This window comes from Mesocricetus auratus, unplaced genomic scaffold, assembly GCF_017639785.1.
Source record: "Mesocricetus auratus isolate SY011 unplaced genomic scaffold, BCM_Maur_2.0 Super-Scaffold_4256, whole genome shotgun sequence".
NCBI lineage: Eukaryota > Metazoa > Chordata > Mammalia > Rodentia > Cricetidae > Mesocricetus > Mesocricetus auratus.
In genome coordinates this window covers 110,999,346-111,023,991 of record NW_024429182.1, presented here as the reverse complement: position 1 = coordinate 111,023,991, position 24,646 = coordinate 110,999,346, and the positions used below count along the sequence as shown (strand labels likewise).

The 24,646-nt window shown below is 36.3% G+C and overlaps 1 protein-coding gene across 4 annotated transcripts in view; it reads right to left on the bottom strand.

Annotated features, from left to right (window-relative positions):
• Folh1b (folate hydrolase 1B) overlaps positions 1-24,646 on the bottom strand; it is a 55,755-nt gene that overhangs the window by 12,606 nt on the left and 18,503 nt on the right. For 3 of the 4 annotated variants that reach the window (XM_040728915.1, XM_040728908.1, XM_040728919.1), the window contains 9 exons: positions 21,254-21,379; positions 19,839-20,025; positions 15,449-15,542; positions 10,749-10,847; positions 10,393-10,478; positions 8,725-8,844; positions 6,065-6,147; positions 4,174-4,237; positions 1,132-1,199 (listed from right to left, as the gene is read on the bottom strand). In XM_040728915.1, coding sequence (XP_040584849.1) covers positions 1,132-1,199; positions 4,174-4,237; positions 6,065-6,147; positions 8,725-8,844; positions 10,393-10,478; positions 10,749-10,847; positions 15,449-15,542; positions 19,839-20,025; positions 21,254-21,379 — 927 coding nt within the window. The remainder of the gene's footprint in view (positions 1-1,131; positions 1,200-4,173; positions 4,238-6,064; positions 6,148-8,724; positions 8,845-10,392; positions 10,479-10,748; positions 10,848-15,448; positions 15,543-19,838; positions 20,026-21,253; positions 21,380-24,646) is intronic. The other variant, XM_040728913.1, reaches the window with a different exon arrangement.

The window sequence follows — 24,646 nt, the reverse complement described above, 5'->3', positions numbered from 1 at the left end:
CTTAAGAAACTTACATTTAAAAGTATAATACTGTATTAAATTATCAGTTTATCAAGTAAATGTTTTTAAGTAACTGTAAATACTTTCTCCAACCAAGGAAACAAAACAAAAAACTGCCATGCTTCATTGTCATTTGTCTTAAATTACTAAACAGTGATGTTTCCCTGAAATACTAGTTTTGAGATATTTAAATTTCAAATGATGCATAGTAACCAATAAAATTGCATTGAAATGATGAAGATCTTAAACATCTACATGAAAAGTTTCTAATTAATGAAGTTACTATATCTCTAGAAGAAACCATTTTTCATGATTGAATTCCATGCATTGAATACAAAGATTAGTGTTTTATTTATAGTTCCTTTATGAAATAATTTTGACTTTCTTAGAAATACATTAGAATTGGTAAGCATATCCAAGGATCGAGTTTTGGGGTTATGTTTGGTTTTTGCAGTACATTCCAGGTCAATTTCAAAAACTTGTCATAAAGCTGGAATGATGGTACACACCTGTAATTCCAGATCTCCGGAGGCTAAAACAGGAAAATCTAGAGATCAAGTCCAAAGAGATCCGAACTTAATATGAAGACCCTTGCTTAAAAGAGCCTTTCACATAGCAGTGTTAGTTGTACCTCTCAACCAGCTTAAGTATCTGTGGCTGCTAAGAGACCTAGGAAGCATGTCAGGCCCTCTTGATGGGCCCACAGATTGGAGACCAAGACAAACGATGAAAGGGGATCTACAAGGCATCACCTAGTGTTTGTCCCAAAAAGACTCTGCATTTTCACTTAAGAAATCATTTCTCCTACATTTTGAGTTAATTGATTTTTTATCATAAAGGGGGTATAAAGCAATTACAGAGCACAGGAATTAAACTAATGGCTGCTTTGTAAGGTCTGTTTCCTCATGTTCATACCTGCGATGGTAGGAGAATGCAGCGTAAAGGCTTGCTCACAGCGGATAGGGAGATGGGAGGTAATATACCAAAAAAGTGTTGGTAAACTGTGACAGGGGAATATTTTTCTTATGAAAAATAAAGTTGGCTATAAAAATATCAATGTCTAACATTATAATTGCACCCCAAGCAAGTATCATTTTTAGAGCTGCTGAGATGGCATGTCTTTCTCTTTACCTCTTTCGTTAGGTTGTACACTAAGCTGTGCATCAGTGGTGTGCAATCAACTCTTAGAGTATAATTTCCTGAAACAGAAGGGATAGGAAGGTTTAGTTGTTTTCGTTTCCATTATTTTATTCACAGATGAGTGCTAAACTTTATACAGAATGATCTGTTCAAACATGTTCTTAATGAAAATTCCTTAATGCTCTCCATCTTAAACTATAAAATACAACATCTTTGGCACTGAAACAATTGAAACTAGACATGAGGTTGGGGAGAAAGCTAAACTAATGACCAACTCTCTCAATCTCCTCTTCACACTCTACCCAAGACCTCTGACTTAAGGACTTTGAAAATACTGTTATCTCAGTCTCTATCAGCATTCTACATATCTGAATGAATCATTCATCCTTGGATTCATGGTACATTTTCTGAGTGATCTTCCTCACTCCTGTATGTGAAACTGCACATTGCATCCACCCCATATTATCTACTGTCTTTATCTCTTGCCTTTGGTCTGCTGTAACATAGCTCACCTCCCTCAAACTTGACTAACTGTCTTATTATCTCTTTCTTCCCAATGCACTGTTGAAAAAGAGCCTGCACATGTGTCCACATCATTAGATTCTTTCTAGGGATGTTATGTATTTTTCATTCCCAAAGTAAAGGATCTATGTCACTGAAGACTGAGTGGTGCAGACCTACAATCCCAACATTCAAGAGGCTGAAGAAGGATGTTCATGAGCTCTGTGCCAGGCAGAACTACAATATAAGACTCTATCTCAAAAAATAGAAGAAAGATATATAAATAGAAAATGTAATTTCAGATACACATGTGCATTTATAGGAGTGTGACTTGAAGGGAGGTGGTTTGAAAGAATTTGTTATAATTTGAATGCACTATTCCTCATACCAAAGAATTATATTTGTGGCTCTGTATTCAATTCAAACTTCATATAGAAAAGTGAATATACATTAAAGGACACTTGCTGCAATATCAGCTAAAGAACTGAAATGTGATTCATTGTTCTATTGAATATGCTGCAAAAGTACTTTTATTGTTTTATTTTTGTCACTGCTGTTTTGGGATTTGTTATGGTTTGGAGTGTAATAAGTCAATGTGTTTTCTGTATATGGAAGTTTTATATCATGTTTTCTGCATGAAAAGTTGTATCTACAACCATGTGTCATATTATCTGAAAATTGTATAGGATCTAACAGGAGGTAAAAGGCATAATATGTGGGATGGTTCTGAACTCAATCTTTCCCTTGCAGGTGACCAGTGGGAAGTTAATTGACTTCTCTGAGTCCTCTTTGTACAGTGGAAGCAATACAAGTACTTATATTTGCATGATGGTTACATTTCATACAGAACAGATGGACAGTACTTACACAGCACCTAAATGACTTCTGGAACATGTGTCATTTAAATAGTTTAAGAATCCACATGACAGAAACACTCTAAACTGAAGTGTGCCGTTCTTTTGGAGAGGATAATAACAGTGGTCTGTGTATTGCTCTTAATTTTTTGAAATTATAAACTTTATTATTTGCAAAAAACACTGAAAACAAAAACATCACTTTGCTGTTATATATATATATATATATATGAGTGCATTTTAACATAAATTCACATACCTGTGGTTTATTTTATCTCTTTAGAAATAAACATCTAAGCAAAAAAACAATAAAGTGAGATATATGGTATCTCAATTACACTGTACCTATGTGTACTAGTTGTTGATCCTAAAAATTATGATACAGTTCCAGTGATATACTGAAATACTGGACAAGTAAAACATTTGAGATGCCCAGAAATGCAGATGAATAAAATGTAATGTCAATGTGACTCCATCAAGGCATTATGCTACCACTGTTAGCATGGAGAATTTACACTGTGTGTGCCTGTGTATGATGTGGTGTGTGTGTGTGTGTGTGTGTGTGTGTGTGTGTGTGTGTGTGTGTGTGTGATGGTGTACATGTAGAAGTAAGAATACAACTTTATGGATTCAGTTCTCAATGTTTCATCTTTAAATGGGTTGCTAGGATACAACTTAAATTTATCAGGCTTGCCTGAAAGTGCCTTTGCTTGCTTAACAAACTCTCTAGTTTCTATATTTAAATATCTTGCATGCCATTCAAAAGGAAAAGACTCTTCAAGTCCCATGACTGTGACTTAGGCATTCAGCAGATAATTGTCATATTAAAGAAATCTGATAGAGGAGGCAAAGTAAGGAATGCTGTCTTCCTGGACCTGCGCTGCAGCACAGAGTGGGGTAAATGTCTCTTAGTTGCTTATGCAAGCAGGGAAGAGCTCAGCATATAAAACCTGATATCTTCTGGGGCAATTGGAGCTGACAGCAACTGTAAACTTCTAATAATTGATTCTGGCCTTACAGTCTGGCAGCTACTGGGTATGGAGGTAGACTTTTAACAATTGCTTCCTGCCTTATAGCCAGGCAGTTATGGTGAACAAAGGCTAGTTTCTAGCAATTGCTCCTGTGTCACTCCCTGCATTGTATTAGCTTCACCTATAACTGTCCTCCTATGTGACATTCTTTCAGGGAAGGAGAAAAGCAACTAAGTAAAGATAGCCACAGGCTTTCACAAATATCTTAAATTTGCACGCTGTAATCAAAAGTCGTAAATTTTAAAATGTAATGTCACTTTAAGTTTACCACCCAGATTATAAAAGCTCTTAGACCCGCACCTGGTGCTTGATTTTTCCTACAAGAAGAGGCTCAAAATCGTCACAGTGTCAGCAGCCTGAACTCTGACCAGAGGCCCCAAGGATCTGAAAGTCTCTTTTTACCTCACAGTGACTGGAATAAAATTTGCTTCTGGTTCATAGACATTGAAGATATATATGTTCTCCATTATTCACATGCCTCTGGGACCCAACAGTCAGGGCTGAATCAAGAGAACGGGTATGAAAACAGTCATAGGTCTCCTAGCCTCACATTAATGGGCTGCATACTGGGCTGAGATGTAATTTTTCTTCTAAACTGTTACCTCCAGAGTAACTACACATTCTCTATCAAAGCTGACAAAACTTACCTTCTATGGAAGAATCAGCATTAATATAAGCCACACCACGTTCTTGGAGGAGTCTGGAATGTTCCTATAACAAGATTTTTTTTAAAAAATCATTTAAGCTTAATATAACTCTCTCCCACCCAAGCCGCATCTGCCTTTCTTGTATGAAGATGTTTGAATAGAATTAGCTCATGTGTCCCACGAATTTGACATATAGTCGAAAAAGTTGGATTGAGAAAGGATTGCAGTGGTTGCCAGCGAGAAACAAGAAAAACGTTTTCTAAACTACTTTTGAGAGGATGAACTGCTTACGCACAATAGTTGAAAACGGAGTGGGGATTTTGAACATGCAAACCAACATCATTTTTCTCAGTAAACATCAATTTAGGAGTCTTTTCAGTAGAAATATACTTTAAAAGACACTGCCATTATTTATGCAGAGGTGATTTCCAAGATTCACATTAACAAAACAAAAAAAGAGCTGTTTCCAATTTACTAGTTAAGAAATTTAGTGTGGCCAAAGCCAATATCTCTTGTGTTATATTGCCACCTACTGGTTATTTTCACTGATTGCACATTTTTAGAACTAAGAACTAACAACAACTTGACCTACAAGTTGGGTCTCTAAAACATGTGTTTCCTGAGAATTTTGGTTCTAAACAAAAAAAAAATTCATAAAGGTATATGCAACTCAGAGTGATAAAAAACAATATAATCATAGTGAAGTGGTAAGGGGCAGCATCCTAGGCTAAATACAGATGCTGAAAACCAACAAAACAATAACGACAACAACAATAATTCTATAGAGACAAGTTGCTCCCTGAAATATTCATAGGTTTGCTTGGTTCCAGGATGAAACTTCCTTTTAGATAAACACTTCACCTTGATCAACATGAATAGAGCATGTTTTCAGAGACCCTGTCACATGAGCATTCAGAGTAGCAAGGGGACCTGACAGAACAGATGGCAATGCTGCCTGCATTTATATCCTTGTCTCATCAAGCCAATTATAAATTCCAATGGAGTTATTATTCAGGGGCCCTGCAATACTCTGTCTGTCTCACTGTCTGCAGGAGACCACGGGTATAAAAAATAAATGTAAACCAGGCCTTAATGTAGAATCTGAGGGTTCAGTAAGTAGTATTGCAGTTGTTTGGGGTGGTGTGAAAGAATCACATTAGAAACTCTCATGTACTTTTTTGTATTTGGTGTCCAGTACACTGATTTATTCACTGTATTGCATTGTCAGAGAAAAATTATTTTCATTAGTTGACATTAGGCGTTTCTCAAAAATCAAATAAAACTGAATACTTAAAGTAAGATAATTTGGTTGATTTTTTTAATTATTGTATTTTATTGATTGATTTACTGCTTTTTTGCATGCTATGTAACTCATATGCCATAACTCATATGTGGTAGACTGAGGACAGATTGCAGCTGTCAATTCTCTCCTCCCACCCTATGGGTCCCAAGAATTGGACTAAAAGTCACCAGCTTGGCAGTAAGTGCCTTTACCAGCTGAGTTATCTTGCTGCCCTCTTGTAGGTTTTTGAAGAACGATGCAATCCTTTGAGATAATTAGGCATGTGCAACCTTTGCTTATGAACCACATGCAGCCAAGTATAGGAATAAATGGGGTTCAATAGAAAATCATAAATGTTCTTAAAACATTATGAGATTATTTTAATTCAGTGATTATTTTTTAAGAATATCTTGATTGTGTGATCCTTCAGAATGAATTTTGTCTACAAGGTATTATGTTGCTCTATCAGAATACACATCAGCAACATTTTAGAAAAACTCTAAGCATTGCCTAACTGGAATCACTTTTTATCTTTCCAAGCTTTACAAAAGAATTCCCATCTGCTTTGGCACTTGGACAAATTAATATGGAAGCAAATTGTCGACCTACCTCTGCCCACTCGGTAGAACCAAGAAGGCCATATTCTTCTGCATCCCAGCTTGCAAACAGAATTGTTCTTCTAGGCCTCCATCCTAAAATGCACATGAATAACACAAAATTTGCCAGTATTTATATAAAACTATAGCATCCACCCAAGACAAGGAGAAGTCTATAAGATGGGAAAACCCAAAATGCTGTTGGTTTCCACTTAGAAAGTAGTAGTATGGCTCACATCCTTACTTATACAATTTCCTTTTGTATGTTTTAGAAATGGGGTGCTCAAATTCTCTGCATCACCATGGATCAACCCTTAGGCAGGACAGGCTATAGATCCAAGGTTTTGTGGCTGGGTTGATGTCTCAATTCCTCCACTGGAAGTCTTGAATTGTCGTAGGAGATGGTAAGTTCAGGCTGTCTATCCACTGTTGCTACAGTTATTAGCTATTGCTATCCTTGTTGATGTCTGTGAGTTTTTCTTATCCCAGGATTTTGTCTGGCTATGAAATGTTGTCCCCTTTCTAGTCATGCCTTTTGAAACTCTCCCCCTCCATTCCCTATCCAACCTAATCACTGATGTTCACTTGTCCATCTGCCCTTATCTCCCCATGAAATATAATCTATCTCCCATTGCCAGGGAGATCTAAGTGCCTGCCACACCATTTAGACTGCCTTGTTACCCAGATTTCCTAGGTCTGTGAAATGTAGATAGCATGGTTATCCTTTACATTAAAGCCAAAATCCATTTTAAGTGAATACATGCCATGTTTGTCTTTCTGGGTCTGAGTTACCTTACTCAGGATGATTTTTTTCTAGTTCCATCCATTTGCCATCAAATTCCACAATATTTTGCTTTTAACAGCTGAGTAATAATCCATTGTGTAAATGTTTCACAATTTTTTTTTATCAATTCTTCACATTAGGGACATAAAGGCTGTTTCCAGGTTCTGGCTATTTAGAATAAAGTTGCTATAAATAGAGTTGAGTATGTGTCCTTGTGGTATGACTGAGCATCCTTTGTGTATACGTCCAAGAGTACTTTAGCTCGGTCTTGAGGTGTATTGATTCCCAGTTATTTGAGAAAGCATCACATTTATTTCCAAAGTGTCAGTACAAATTTGCAGTCTCACCAGCTGTGGAAAAATGTTCTCCTCACTCCACGTCCCTGCAAGCATGAACTTTCCCTTGTGGTTTTGATCTTAGCCATTCTTACAGATGTAAGGTGCAATCTCGGAGTCATTTTGACTTGCTTTTCCCTGATGTCTATGAATCTTTAAGTGTTTCTCAGCCATTTGAGATTCTGCTGTTGGGAATTCTCTGTTTAGGTTTCATTGGGGTCTTTATATGTGTTGGGCCTAAGAAAAGCTTGGATGCAAGGCCCAGTGTAAGCTCCTGAGCCTGACTTGAGTTTTGGGCTCGGATGTGAGGCCCAGTGTAACCTCTTGAGCCTGGCTAGAGTTTAGCGACCTGTCTCTAACCTGTAACCTCCACGTGGGGGTGACTCAGCCAGATCTGATGCAAGATTGCCCCCTGCCTAGCTACCTGCCTGTTTGGTGGAATACTATTGGCCCTTAACTCCTCATGTCGCCTCACCCTATCCCAAGTTTCCCATCCCCTACCTCAGTCTTATATAAGTTCCTGTGTGTTGGAATAAATCGAGATCCTGCTTCGACAGACTCTGGACTCAGTGTGGTTTTTTTCTCCCTGGTAACTAATGGGGGAAGGGTCTGAGTTGTCGACACTCACCATCCTGCTCAGCCCCCGGGAAGAAGCCACTGGCTGGACCGGCCCTTCCCCCCCCCCACTCTACCTGCAGGGAGGACCCTGCATATATATTTTTATATATTTTGGAAATCAGCCCCCTGTCAGATATAATGTTGAAGATTTTCCTATTCTGTATATTTCTGTTTAGTCCTATTGACAGTGTCCTTTGCCTTAGAGAAGATTTTCAGTTAAGTGAGGTCCCAATTATTATCTGGAAATCTTAGTGACTGGACTAGTGGTGTTCTGTTCAGGAAATTTTCCCCTATGCCATTGCCTTTAAGTGTATTCCCCCTATTTTCTCTGATATCACTTTAAGTGTATATGGGTTTATGTTGTGGTCTTTGATACAATTGGAATTGAGTTTTGTACATGGTGTTAGATGGGTCTAATTGTATTCTTCTACATGATGACATCCAGGTATACCAGCACCATTTGTTGAAGACCCTTTCTGTTTCTCGTGGTATAATTTTGGCTTATTTGTCAAAGATTAGGTATCCATAGGTGTATAGATTTACCTCTGGATCTTTGGTTTGGTTCAAGTCCATTGATCCACTTATCTGTTTTCATACCAGTACCTTGAGTTTTCTATTACTATAATATTATATATGTGGCATATTACATATAATATAACGTAGTATATTATGTAATATAAACTATTTTAAAATAATAAAAATATAATTAACCAACATTAATGTTTGCACTGCCCTTGTTATTAATTTATTGTCATTGTTGAACCCATATTCATTAATTTGGCTTCCTATTGTGTATCGCAGATTGAAAAGAAATCTTCTTGCACACAAGGTACATGGTCTAACATGGCACTACTTCCCAGCCCCCCAAATAATATAACAATCATTGTTCAAACTGAAATTTACAGAATTTGTCTTTTTACTCACTGCTTCTCTTACCTTCCTTCTTCAGTGTTCCAAAGCTCCTCACAATTTCATGAACAACAGCTGCTCCACTCTGAGGGTCAATGCCACCAAAGACCCAGGCATCTCTGTGACCTCCAAGAATGACATATCTGTCTAGACATCAGCAGAGCAAGGGTTACAACCAGAGCAGATTGCAAATAACTGAAAAACATTCACAACTCAAAGCAAAAATACCAAATTTCCTAAGTCTTAGGTTATTTGCTCAGATTTCAGTATTAGTTTCATCTATGTGATGAAATTATGAATGTGATTTAGAAACCAATTCAATGTATTATTTAAGTAATAAGCATACAGACAACAGGAAAATATGAAACTATCTCTTTATACCTCGTTAAAATTATCTGATATCTGTTGCCACTTTGAATCTATCATTTTCAGAGAGTACACAATTCTCTTCCTAGTCCTATTTTATGTCCCAATAAATAAGTGTTCTTCTTCTATGACACTTTCTGTCTGCTATAGGAAGAGGAAACTGCTTGGGCTGGATGTTTAGGGCGGCAATCTTTCCGTATTTGTTTAGATTTGTATCATTCTTAAATGTTGGACTCTTCTTTTTTATGTGTCTATTTTTTCATTTATATTTAAATTAGAAACAAGCTTGTTTTACATGCCAATCTTAGTTCCCTCTCCCTCCCCTCCTCTCCTACCCTCCCACCAAGCCCCTATCCCATCACCTTTCTGCTCCCCAGGGAGGGTGAGGCCTTCCATGGGGGATCTGCAAAGTCTGTCATATAATTTGGAACAGGGCCTAGTTCTGCCCCCATGTATCTAGGATGAGAGAGTATCCCTCTATGTGTAGTGGGCTCCCAAAGTCCATTTGGATACTAGGGATAAATACTGATCCACTACCAGAGGCCCCATAAATTGCCCAAGCCTCCTAAGTGACACTCAGCTGGGGGCAGGGGGAGGAGAGACATGAGGGACCAGGAAGATTAGGATACCATAATAGAGGGCGCCATTATAGGTTTAAAGAGAATTCTGCCACTAGAGAAATGTCCAGAGATCTACAAGGATGACCACAATTAACAATCTAAGCAGTACTAAAGAGTCTACTTTAAATGTCCTTCCCTGGACTCTGCTTTTAAATTATGATCTTCTTGTCCCTAGTTTATGTGTGTTTCAACCCCCCATTCAAAAAATTATCACAGTCCCTTCCTCTGTGTGTGTGTGTGTGTGTGTGTGTGTGTGTGTGTGTGTGTGTGTGTGTGTGTGTACTGGTCAGGTTCTTTGTTTTCTTTTTACTCTGTTTAGTTTATTTTATTTACTTTTCATTTTAATTTGTTTGTATGCTTGTTTTCTAAAGGAAGATAAAAACAACACATGAAATTTTATAGGTAGGAATGTGGGGAGGATATAGTAGGAAATGAGGAAGGATAAATGTGTTTAGAATATACTCTATAAATTATGTTTTCAACAAATAAAGAAATAGTGCTGCTTACCACTCTCATCCATCCTCTCACATTCATTTTTCTTTTCTTGCAACATATATGACAATATACTCTACCCAGAATATCTTACTCTGTGTTTCAGTGAGCTTCATTAAGACAGAAACTTGAATGCTTTGGTTTATTTTGCACCCAGAGTAGGAGTGGTACATAATATTTGATTCACCAACATATGCCAAACATATGCCCCATTTACCTGGTTCAATGGCTCCTTTGAGTGTGCCAATGACATTATAGATTCTTGTCACTTTACTGTAGGAGTGTATGTGCAGCTTGACTTTTCTGATTCAAAGGCAAAGAACACAATCTTTGAAAATAGTTGTTACAGATTTAACACCCACACTTGTTCACTGTATCATTATTATTTTTGAAATTTTCTGGTTGTAAATTGGAGGAAAACAATATGTGCTAATTTTAGTAGTATAAAATCATTGTCCTATTCAACTTGTAGTTTCATTTCTTAGTGGTACTGACTAGGATTTACATGTTTTTCATCTTCTATGAATGTTACCTTTCAAAGCCCTCTGTTTAAAATGATTATAATAACTTAACTGTTTTGAAAAGTCTCCAGCAAAACCAGGTCCCACATTGTAAGGCACATTGAGACCTCCTTTCCAGCTGCTGTCAGGGGGTGCTGGACCACCCATGTGTCTGTTAGGCATTGAAAAAATTATTAGTTGGATAAACTTTAATATAGCAAGTTAAAATACAAAGTAATCCACTGTCTAGGGCATCTTAGTTTCCATGAGTGAACAACAGAGCAAAGTGCTTTGCATGTAATAATACACACTGAACTTTCCGCCACTCCTGTAAGGCAGTAACCACTATCAATTCCACTTTGCAGATGAGGAACTTGAGGACAAGGTGAACTCATAGCAATGGCCAAAATTATGGTGAAAAGAGATATGGTTGGTATTCTAATTATTTACAAGAACCCCCAAAGTGTGTTACTAATTGTGTAAAGATAAACCATGTATTTCTTGAGTTTTTCTTTTGTTATTGTTATTGTTTTCTTCATGTTTTTTAATTGGCCTGTCTGTTTTCTAAAAAGAGAGAAAGAAGGTATGTAATTGAATGTATAGGAAGTTGAAAAGGAAATGAGAGGAGAATAGGAATGGAAAGCCATGATCAGAACATAGTGTATGAGAAAACAATGTACAATAGGAAAGTAATATAATTTTGGAAGATAGCGAGATAGGCTCATTGATTATGAGAACTTGTTCTTCTTGCAGTGGACCTTAATTTTGTTCCCATCACCTACGTGTTGGCTCACAAACATCTGTAACTCTAATTCCAAGGGATATGATGCCCTCTTCTGATCTCTGTGAACACGAGGCAGGCAAGCAGACAGTACACATACATACACATAGGTAAAACACTGGTACACAAAAAATTAAACATCTTACAAATAAAATAAAAAATAAATATCTCTGAACACAACTGACAGCAGTTCTGACTGCAGGCAGGAAACCTACATATAAGATTAGGAAACCTACATATAAGAGGAGACCAAGTATAAAGTTGTGAGAAGGTCAGAGTGCCCTATTATCAGTAACTGTTGTAATTGATTGCTGGTAAAGGTAGAGTTATATTTCTTTAGGAATATGTCTCCAGGTAGACCATGTGCTCTCATAAAAATCTATGAACATACTGAAAGTCCTAATTGAACTCTTGGGATTTAAAGACAAAAAAGTAAGAAAAGAGCACATGAAGTTTGGAGGGGACAGTGGTGGTGGGACAGGGGTGAACCTGGAGGGGAGTAAATAGAGTAGGTGATGGATTTCACCAAAACATAGTAATATAGATGCATGAAAGTCTTAATCAACAAAAATCATTAAGATTATCTTTTATTAGAATATATTTAAAAGTGTAATCTGTTTTCAAAACTCTATGAAAGAGTATATCTGCCCTCTCCTTTTTCCCTATCTCACTAGTTTGGCTAATAGAATTTCAGAAAATGAACTACAAAATGTATTTAGTGTATTTTTCACTAAAAAGCATGAAATGTGTACGGAGATGACTTGGTTGGTATATACTGCTGAATAAGCATAAGAATGTGCATTTGAACCTGTAGAGATGCTACGAAAGCTGAGTGAGATGACACGTCAGTATCCCAAGTAATGTGAGAGAGGGAAACAAGTGAATCCTGAGGTGTGGTGGCCAGTCAGTCTTGTCAAGTATTTGAGTTTCAGGTTCAGTGGGAGATTTTGACTCAAAACAGAAAGAGTGGGCATCCATAGAGGTAGACACATGACACTGACCTCTGGGCTCCATAAGTTCATGTGCAGGAAAGCATACACACACATACACAAACACACACACACACACACACACACACACACACAAATAATTGAAAAGCATACATAAGGTTTAAAAAGATTTATCCACATTGCTAGAGAGTACAATTCACACTCAAAACAACAGAGTATTCAAGATAACAAAATATTACTGGACATAATTATACTCATTATATTGTGAATATATTTTGACAAGTATGTATTAATTAATAGAGCTTTTGAAATAGAAATCGGTAAAGAGAAACTTCATTATAAATAGCACACACACATAAGTCTATACATATAAATATAGCCTATACCCTCAAGAACACACAAACATAACAATTAAACAAAACAGAATAGTTATATAAAATCTAAAGATGATCAAAGAAACACAAGCATGGAGACTAGAAGTTTTAGTTAATGAATATTACTAATGAATATATTTACTACTCACTCATCCAGGCAGCAAAACCCTCAAGGAAAATAAAAACCTTAAATGTTAAAAGGCACCATTAATTAATTTTTAAAATATCTTAGGATTTAACAAATGTTAGATAATTGAGGAATACATAAAATAGCCCTTTTTTAAAATGGTGTAATACAGCTCATTCATTTTGATATCATCATTTCCCAAGCATTTATTGTCTGCTGTGATAAATGTACTATGTTCTTCTTATTAATACAAATACATGTAAAATATGATCTTTCCACCTAGGAGTTTAAGTCACTCATAAGAAACACACACAACCAATGACAATAGAAAACTGAACACTATCAAATTTTATTACAGAAACCTTTACTGCTATAGACCATATAAAAATGAGTGGTTAATTTAGCCAGTAGGATGAGGAACACATTTCAAAATAAGGTTTCACACATATGGATTTTAAGTAAATAACATGAAAAGATGAAGGTGTTTGGAAAAGTGTGAAAGGAAGCCAGGTAAGGAGTATAGAGCAAGAACAAGTGATAGATGATATTGCTGCAGTCCCTAGCCCCTAACCTCCTCTGTTCCCCATAACTACCCCTCCATTTTCCTTCAGAAAAGAACAGATATCAAGAAAGCATTGTATATAAAGTTACAGTAAGACTAGGACCATACCATCATATCAAGGCGGAAGAAGGCAACACAGTAGGAGGGAAAGATTCTCAAAAGCAGGCCAAGGAGCCATAGATAGCCCCTACTTCCACTATCAGGAGATTTTTATCAAAGTAAATCTGTTATATTTATGTAACTCAAAAACTGTACACCAGAGAAAATGAATATTACATTGGCAAGAAATTCATACACAGATTTCCACAGTTTCTTCTTTTATAACAACAAAAACAAAGAACAACCTTAGTTGCCCTTCAACTAGTCAATGTTTAAACACACTGCAGTATCATCATGTGATGAAATATTTTAGTAATACAAAAACGGAACTTCATGCACAAAACAGCCCACTTAGAAGCTTAGAGTTTTTTAATCAAATAATTATTTTACCTCAGTTAGGACAAAATTAATAGTTATCTTTTTATCCAGTCCAAAGAATTTGTAGTCATGACTAAATAAATCTTATATCTAATTCAATGGAATTTTATGCACTGTCTTTATTATACAAAGAAAATATTGGGTCTATAACTGAAATCATATGATATATTATTTTGAAAAAATCTACTTTTCAACTTAATCTATCACAAAAATATTCCATGTTATTAAACATTATTACCCAATATTATTCTGTATTCCATTGCTTTATACAGTATCATAACCGATGACATGTTTGAAGGGGCAGAAGGTTTACATTATTTGCATCATTCCACTACCAAATAATCTTATAATATTTATCTTTAATATGAATGTTTAGGTTTAATTTTTCAATACATTTATCTAAATGCATATCCCATGGTGCTTGTAAAAGTTGTACCACATACTTAATCATAACCCAAGTGGTACAGATAAGAGCCCAAATTTTTAAAATGACATGCCCTTAGATTGTACACATAGCTCTGACTTCCGGATATAGGGATCCTCACTTGTGAGACTTGTGCCCTTAAACTATCTCATAAAATGCTTTCTCATTGATGCGATAATCAAATGATTAAAAATGCTTTGAGATAAGGCATGATGAGCACCCTTGTAGTTCCAGGACCTGGAAGGCTGAACCAGGATTACTGAAACTAAGCTTTGATTCTAACAACTTCACATTCATATAAATTTCTTCTCCTTTCTTCTAAAGGGAAGTGAACCATGAAGGGCAACACAGAAGTGAGAGACTAGAACAGGAAAGGGGGATAAGAATAAGAATGAATTTTTTAAAAAATGAATGAATGCAGAAAGAGAACAGAAATACAGATTAAAAACTGAACATTTGTGACTCTTACATTATTATTCTGTTCCTCAAAGAAATAGAAGCCCAAAAATAAGATTGAAAAGATTGATTAATAAGAGATATATTGAGAAAAGTTTGGGAAAGTGACCACAGGCTTTTGCCTTGTATCATTCTGATACAAGGCAAAAGTTAAAGGGAGGGAAAAATGAAAGATGCAATGACAGTACGACATTGATCAAGGCCATCAAAAAGTCATCAATTAACAGCCTTGCCTCTAATAAGTATTATGTGTCTTGAAAAAGCCTATCTGATCCATGACACAAGTAGCCACTGATTGCCTGAGAACATGAGGGAATTATGAATGTGTCACAAACAGGGAGATTGTTCTCTCAACAACATGGTTCCAGGAATTATCAAAAATTTGCCCTACAGCTGGATATTCAGAATGATCATTTTGATGCCTGTCACACATTGGATATCCAAACACAAAACAAATTCCAGAATCAGAATTAGAATTCTTTGAAATTATGTAAACATTGTAAAATACATCCATAATGAGGACAGAGTACCAAAACTTGAAGATTAAAGTAAAACTTTTGAAAATTCTCAAGAATGAAAAATACCAAAGCAGGGATCTTTCATTTTTCTTTGTCAAACTTACTCAAGGAGTTTCTGTGCATCATCATATCCAATTGGATGGACAGGAATACTTGGAAGTCCTACAGCTTCTGTCAACTCATGCCTATATGCATATTCTGAGAAAAAAAAGTGTATTTGTCACTAAAAAGTCTTTTTCAAAAAAATTTCTGCATATAAGATTAAACACATTCTTTCATATATTTTAGAAATGGTAAAATTCCAAATGCCAAAAAATATGGAGAAATTGAAGCTCATATAAGCTTGTGAGAGTATGAAGTCACCTAATGGTGTAGAATAACGCTGTTAAAAGTACTAAACAAATGGTTTATTGAGCATTTCCATTGATAATTATTGACCCAAGAAGAGAATTGAGAGAAAGAATATAAGTAGTGACAGATAAAACTAAGGACCATTTGAGGAGCCGTGTAGAAACTTAACACTTAGAAGATTCTTAAAATATATACACAGTGAAAGAAATCTCAATGGAATCACCTAATAATGGCAGGGAGAAAGGCCCAGCTAAACATCTCTCATCACCAGTGCTAGGAATGGGTTACCTTTAATTGAGTTTTTAACCAAATGGGGCCCGTGGGAATCTGCAAATTACACAGACTATAATCATGACTATTAGTTGTTCTCCACAAACTGATGGTAAGGCCCTGCTGCTGAAAACAATATCTACACAACTCACTGAAGATGGACAAGTTGAGTTGGGGACTATAGAGCCTTAACTCTTGCAGACTAGTGTTCACAGGACTCAAAGGTACTCTACATGGAGGAAGGTAAACACTGACCCAACTGTAAAAATGCTTCAATCTAAAATAATGAATGACCCACTGCAAGATGAACTATTGAAATCGAGGCACAAAACTTGTATGAGAAACAAAACAATATCTGACTGGATTTAAAGGCCACTTGATAAGTTAAACCCTGATCTGTCTTCTAACCTATGATTCCCTCTTCCCCCTATCCTACCCCCCCTAGTCAACTTTCCTGTTCCTCCACGACCTACTCTCTCTTCCACTTCTCCCCCCTCTCTATTTCCCAGGTACCATTGTGATCTCTAGTGATCTAAAGGGATGACACCAATTGGCAAGCTAAGCAATAGTGTAGAGACCACCTCGAATGCCTATTCCTGATAGTGAACTTGATGTCTATAACCATCCTGGAGCCTTCATCCAGTGACTGATGGAAGCAAGGCAAGCACCCACAGTTAAATACTGAACAGAACCCAAGGAACCCAGCGACAGAGAGAGAGTAGAGATGAGCAAACTGGCAAAGAATGGGCTGGCAAAACCAGCAGAGACAGCTGATCCGAACAGGAGAGAGCTCTTGGACCCCAGACCGACAGCTGGGAGGCCAGCATGGGACCGATCCAGACCCCCTGAATGTGAGAGTCAGTGAGGAGCCCTGGGCTACCTATGGGGTCCTGAGCAGTGGATCAGTGTTTATTCCTCGAACACTAACAGACATCGTGTGTCCATAACACAAAGAGGGTTGCTCTCTCTGACTCTTAGGGAAGTGCCTGGACCCTACCCTGAGTGAAATGATAGACTCTAGATATCCCCTATGCGAAAGGAACTGGCAATAGGGTAGGAGGATGGGGGGGATGGTGGGGGGGTGCAGGAGGAGGGGAGGGAGAGGGAACTGGGATTGACGTGTAAAGCAAGCTATTTAAAATTAAAATAAAAAAAAGAGAGAGAAAAAAATAAGTTAAACCCATCTGTGACACTGCCCCCATGTGGCCAAGAACCTGAAGTTGGATAGGCCAGGGACCTAAAGGAAAACCAAACACTACTTTTCTGATAAAGAAACGTACCAATAAAATGACACTCTTCTATACTCATAGATTGGTTTCTTGCTCAAACATCATCAGGGAAGCTCTTTCTACAGCAGAAGGGACCAAAAGCAAAAACCACAATAGGAAAATGTGCAGAGAATGAGAGACCTTGGGACATTCAATCCTAACATGGATGTCTCCATCGCATCCCTTCCTTCAGGGGTCAGAAAATCCTCTGGAAGAGGAGTCAGAAAAAATTTAAGAGCCAGAGGTGATGAAGAACTCCAAGAAAATAAGGATTTCTAAACCCAGCATGATCCATTCATGTATGAACTCACAGAGACTATGGCAGCATACAGATGACCTTCCCAGGTCTGTGCCAGAAGAGGACTTAGAGCTGAAATGAGAAGTAGGAAAAAGCTCCCAGCCTTAACCCAGAAGTTATCTCCAATTGATAACCAAACACACTGAAAAAAATCAGTTTTCTCCAAGGGAATTTCTCTGGGGATACAAACCATTCTTAAGGGCAGACTTAATGCCCAATAGCAAATGGCAAACAGAAAATGTAGTAAGTTTCATCTTTATAGATATTTTTGTCTTAATCTTTTTTTCAGGAGACTCTTTTTTAACCCTATAGGCCTAGTACATATATATGTATTGCTTCCAGTTTTGCATTTTGGGGTTATCCCCGTGTGGAAAATGTGTGTGTCTTGTGTGGCAAATGTATGTGCCTCTGCATCTATTGTGTTTCTTGTTCTTTTTCTTTGGCTCTTTTTCTTCTATTTGCTTGTCCTATTCCAATTTATTTACTCTTATTTCATCTTATTTTGTTTTGTTATTATTTGGATAGCTGTACAGTTTCTAATGAGAGATACAATGTTTGTTCAGTAAGGAGGGAAGGTGGTGAAGATCTCAGAGGAATTGGGAGAGAGGAAATATATTGTATTCCATGAAGTGGTTTTGCATGCCTTTAATACCAGCACTAGGGAGGCAAAGGCAGCAGAATCTCTATGAGGTCAAGGCCAACATGGTCTACAAAACTACAAAGAGAAATCCTGGCTCAAAACAAACAAACAAAATCTATTTACAATGAAAGAAAAATTAAAACACAAAATTTAAGCAAACATAATAGGGTATAACACACAAATAATATCTGTAAGGATTACATTCCTTCCCCCTAAAATTCCATCACTTTAAATGCTCAAATCATAAACAGAAATTCCAGTTAATTTAAATTTTATTTTCCCAATATTAGCTTAATAGAAGGAACTTAAATTGGAATAGGTTCGTATTTTTTAGTGCAAAAAAGGAAAAGTTAGAATAAATAAAGTCATGCTGGGCAATGTTCTGTTTAATACTTGGGGTTTTTCTTTTTCATATTCTGTGAAAGTTTCTTACATTTATACAATTTATCTTGATCGTATTCATCCCTACTCCCTCCAACTCCCCATGAGTCTCCACATGCTTTGCTTTATCTATTTTATGTGTTTTATTAAAAACTCACTGAGCCAAATTAATTCTGCTCATATGTAAATGGGCATGAGAAGCCTAGCAATAGTCACACACCACCAATGTGACTCTACTTTATGGTAAACTATATAAAGAATGAAAACAGCTATGACAGTGCTATGTGTTTTATGAAAAGTTTGCAAACCCTCTAAGCACAAAACTTTGGAGAAATATACAATTTAATGAAGCAGAGATGAAAAATAAATATGTAAGTGTCATGGGTATTTTGACAAACTCCTTTTTCCAAGTTATGAGAACTTGCTCTGTCCCAAGCTATGCAAACTAAATGAACACAGATTTTATAGATATCATCTGACAGTTAAATGCATCCAAAGCAATTTATCTGTTTAATTAATGTTTGGCCAGGCAGCATTTCAGCAAAAGACAAAAATGTGGACTCCAAGGCCACACTGGGACTTTGAACTCCAGTACCCTGCTTAGTGGTGTGATGATCGTGGGCAGACTGCTTACATCTAGTCTCAATTTCCTCCGAGCCAGAGAACAGAATACCCCCTTGTCTGTAAGGTTGCTGAGGCATGCAAATTTAGAAAACACTACTTGGTAATCATCACTTACCTTTGAAAAGAAGCAAGAGCTGCTGTAACCTTAGTGTGCTATCTCACCACTTTATAAGACATTTTGCTATTCTGTTCCTTACTAGAAAAGCAAAATCTGTACTCATGAGAATTATAAGTTTTGAGTTAATTTCTTTAAGAAGAAAAATCAACCTGATCAAAACTCATAGGCACAAAAGAAAGATCAGACAGGAACAGACATGTCTACTTACATTCCTTTTAACCCATGTTCATTGTTGATAATCACAACTGTTACAGAATTGTTTTAAATATATTCTTGTTATATTCTACTTCTACCCTATGTATCAGGCATTGCATTATACATGAACCATATTATATGTCAATATCTGAAAAATTCTGAATTCCAAACCTATCAGGTCCAAGTCTTAAAATATGGGGTAAGGAACATGAACCAATGATTTTTGGAATTTGAAACATTCTATTTCTATGATTCAGAAGGAATGAGAAAAATATATCCTTAGAAATTCTTTACAAAAATCATTTGAAACAGTGAATTTCTTAATGATTGTTTGGGTCTGACCACTCACCATTGGCTGGATAACCTGGTGTGAGGGGATCACCTGCACCATTAAGATTTAAAACATTCCCACGCTGGACACCACCTCCAGGGAGGTTCCAGCCATCTGGATAGGACTTCACCCCAGGAACAAAGTAGTCAGCAGGGTCTGAGTACAAAATGACTCCTTTCGCACCTGCCAGTTGAGCATTTTTAACCTAGAAAACATGGCATTTCTTTTCTCAGTTTAGGTTATGCTACTCCAGACTTAGAAATAGCAGAAGGAAAAATTACATTGAGTGAATAGCTATGCTTTAGATTTTGTTTCAAAGATCTAGTCTCACTGAGTTTCCAAGGCTGAACGTAAATCCACTCTGTAACCCAGGAAGACCTTGAACTTGTAATCCTCCTGCTTTAGCCTCTCAACAGGTTATAGTTATGTGACCCTAGGCCTAGATGCTACTACACAATCTCAAAGGTGATGGGATTGCATAGTATCAGACCTGGAAAATTCCCATCACAGTGTGAGCAAGGATTTACTGTTCCCTCTGATTTTCTAGAAGCATAATAAACAAGTAGAATCCCCAAACAAATTTCAATTAAATATATGTCAGTAAGGGAATATTTTGATTTTTCATTTCCTATAACAATGATCCACATGAAATTTACTTTAGTAATTCTTTGAAGATAATTAAAATAGCTACTGTAAATTAGTCAAAAACCAGTGTGATATTTTTTCATGCTTTTAAAAAAAGATTTATTTACTATGAAAACAGCATTCTATCTGCATGTTTTCCTGCACACCAGAAGAGAAGCTGTGAGCCACCATGAAGTTGATGGAAATTGAAGTCAGGACCTCTGGAAGAGCAGTAAATGCTCTTAACCTCTGAGCCATCTCTCCAGCCACTAAATCAGAAAAACATGCAGTTACAGGAAAACCTGTTGCATACACTCTTGTCAATAATGTAAGAATTTCAAGGACACAAATCAAAAACACTTTCTATATGTTAGTTGCCTTCCTTGTAAGGTTAGAGTGTATAGAATCAAGAGAAAAATAATCTCAAATAATTTCAAGGATATATATAGTTCAACACATGAAAAAATATATGCAATGTTTTAGATGAGTGAAAGAGGTAAACTTTAAAAACATCATCATCATGTATGCATCATACAAAACATTTAATTTATTATAGAAAATTCGCACATGAACATTACATGTTCTGTTTATATTACTCCTCATATTAGCCTCTTCTTTCTCTCATCATCCTTCCTGTTTCTTTCTTACTGATAAAATAGGCCACCTCTCTTCTATTTTCATGTGTATTTTTGATCTTGCTTTTTGAATATAGATTCTGATTATGTGGCAAAATGCAATATTTGTCTTATTTAGTTTAACATGATAATCTCCAGTTCATTTGCTTTCCTGCAAGAATGTCATTTCCTTACCTTATTTCCTCTGAACACTTTTCCATATCTGGCAATCACGATCTTTCCAGAACAATTAATATTCATGTCCCGTTCTAGTTTAAAGAAGTCTTCAGTTCGCGCATAGTTAACATACACTAGATCCCCCTGTTGAGAACAAGAACAATTTAATAGAAAATGTAGTATATGGAGTTATGTATGAATAAGTGATGCTTGACACTGAAAAATATAAAGATAAAGCAAGAACCTCCAGGCGATCTAGGACAGATGAGCCTCAAATGAGGCAAAGGAGAAGTTAAGTTGAAACATAATTAGACAAGTTAAGAGACATATGAGTTAAAAGATAAATGTCCTTTTACCTATCTTTTATTGAGTAACTAAAAAAGGAATAAATAGCCCAAAGAATTACAACAGTGTTCAAATTGCTACATGTAATCTGAAAATGTTCAGCCACCACAGATTCACAAGCCCTTTATGAAAGAGCATTCTTCTCTTTGGACTGTACAATCAAATAGGAATATAGTGGGTCTTCAAAACATCAGACATCAAAAAATGCCATGTTTTACAGACATAATTCCAGCCATTTATGTGATAATATGCAAGCATATTGTCATCTCTAAGTTTCAGCATTGAATTTATAAAGACATTTTCTAATCCAGTACTTAAACAATTTATGAAAAGTAATGTGGACATCTATTTATTTTTCACAGGCATCTAAAACAAGTTCATCATAACTTTATGACACCAAGCACCTGAAAGGAATATAAAATACAGCATACTATAAATATAAACATTTCAGAAGCAATGACACAGCTGATTATTTATATCTGAAATGTTCAAATACTCATATTTGTTTACTACTTATCTTTTTCCATTTAAAGAAATATATGAACCCCACTCTAAAAAATGTAGCATCATGATATAATGTTTAATCAGAATGTACCAGGCTCTAGAATCAATGAACTATCCGCAAAAATATAAATTATGAACAAAACCCGAAATCTACATGTGACTATATTTGTCTGTAGTTTCACAATTTTGTCAGTTCTTTCATCATTAACTTAGAAACCTTTGTGATGGTCTGGTTCTAAGAAATGCTTCCTGGATGACTCTTCAGTGAATGATGTGCTTCAAGTGCTGGGAAGATTTTTCAAAAGAATGCATGAGCTGAGGATGGAGATAAGTTCTGTGAGAACACAGCGTATGTTGCAGTCAGGAACCAGGGCCCCACTGGTTACCAGCAGAAAATCAAACTAGGCAAAGTCCCTGCATCAATGGGTGAGGCCCTATCCATTACGTCGACACCACTGGCAACTTTTACTTGCATGGAGAGAAAGAATCATCCTTTAGTGAAAGGGTGGCCACTGGTCCGCTTCCCTACGCTCCAGTAGATGGCTTCAACCATGATGGCAGGATTAACTAGAGTTATCATCCAAGAGCAAAAAGAAGAGAAAGAGAGAAGGGAGAGCAAACAGAGACCGACCAGGATGAGACAGAGAAGATTAAATTGGTCTGTTCACATAACTGTTCTGCCAGTTAGTTCCCACTTGAGAGAAACTCACAATTTTGGGGAGATCCTCCCCCAAGAAAATTGCAATGACAGCTTTCTTTTGATAAGCTGGCAATTGTCATAAGACAAACTATTCTGGAGAATGGACTGGAGAAGGCATTGGTTTAAAACTTTGCAAACAAAAGTAACCAAAATATACACTTTGTGGGCAATCTGTACTCTGAGTTGAAAGACCACTTTGTTTTAGACAATGGCCTTCTTGTATGATCGACACTGAGCTGTTGTTCTTTGATTGTGAGTATCATCTGGCCCTTGACTTGGAATTTTCCCAGATTCCTTCAAGTTTCCATTTTTCTTCCTTATCAATACAGAAATTTGAGTGAGAAAAGCAGCGTTTCTCGAAGAGTGGTCCGGGAGTGCTCCCTCACAGAGGACCTTGTAAGAAGCACCTATGAGTTCTAGGTGATGTTCTCAAACCTGCTTAAACTCATAGACTGGAAACAAGAATCTGCTTTGCAAACCCTCCATTGATGATAAATTTTGAAACCTGAGAAATACTATAGCGTGTTCATAGATGTTCTGAAATTGCAAATTTCAAATAGCCTAATGCATGAGCCAGTGTTATATGTTCCTCAGGGTTCCGACTACATAGATTCAAGAATTAATGATGGAGAAATGCACTGCATACACATAAGATACCTATATAATTAGGAGAAAATTAATACTGTAATGGTTGGATTAGAGATCACCCAGAAAAATCACAATAGCCAGCACATGAGACTTCTATTTGAATAGAAGTATAGCATAGAGAATGAAACCTATATTACTGTTCTATACTGTAGAAGAATTTAAGCATGTTTGAAAGAAAGAAAAGCAATGAGGTTTATGGTTTCCTTTTTGAGACGAGAAAGACTATGTGGGTCAGACTGGTCTCACACTCATTGCAATCCTCCTGCCTCATTCTTCTGAGCTGTCAGGATACAAGCCTTGTCCACCAGGCCTGGGTTGTGGTACTTTCTTCTGAGTAGAAAAATTACATATTTAAAACTTCAGTGATTTCAATAACTCAAAAGAACTACAAGGTATCTGGGTATGGCAATAATTTTCTTTTCATAATATACTATATCCCTATTTGGAAGTATAATCTGTTTTGACATACAGTCTTTTAACTGCACAATACATTTCACAGTTCTCTTCAACTAGTACACACTAAACTAATGCTCTAAGGTGTTTTTAAGTACATTTTATGTTTTGCATAATTTTAAACCACATTTCATTGCTATACATGCTATTATCTCATTGTATTTGTCCAGATATTTGACTCTGATATATATAATTAATCATATCTTTGAAATGAAATTTCATTATTCTGTGTCTTATATGTTATAAATCTTGCATGTCATATGCATCTCTTTGCAGAGAAATATTATAAATAATGTAGACAACATTTTAAATGACTAAAGTAAAAATATAGAGAATTGAAAAAATCATAATTTGGAATTTTTTGGAACAGAGGAAAATACAGGCAAAAAGGGCCAATGATTATATACTTAGAAGATGCTTGTGATATCTAAAAGTGTTAGGGTTGCATGTAATACTTAAAATACTGAAAAACTGATAAAAATTAACAGAAAAAACATCAGAAATTTACCAGAAAAGGAAAATGGCTATAGTTAGGCATTTGCAAATTGAAAACACAGACTGGGTGATGAATAAATATGTCTAGGAATGAATGACCTCATTGTTAATTAAGAGATACTTTAATTAAATTAAAATAAAATTATAGTGATATATTTTAAATGATCATGTGAGTCTGAGGAAAGCTGGACATGCACATTAGTATAAATGTGTGTATAAACTGCTACAAGCTGGATGTTGGGAAATTCCTTATTTGCTACAACATA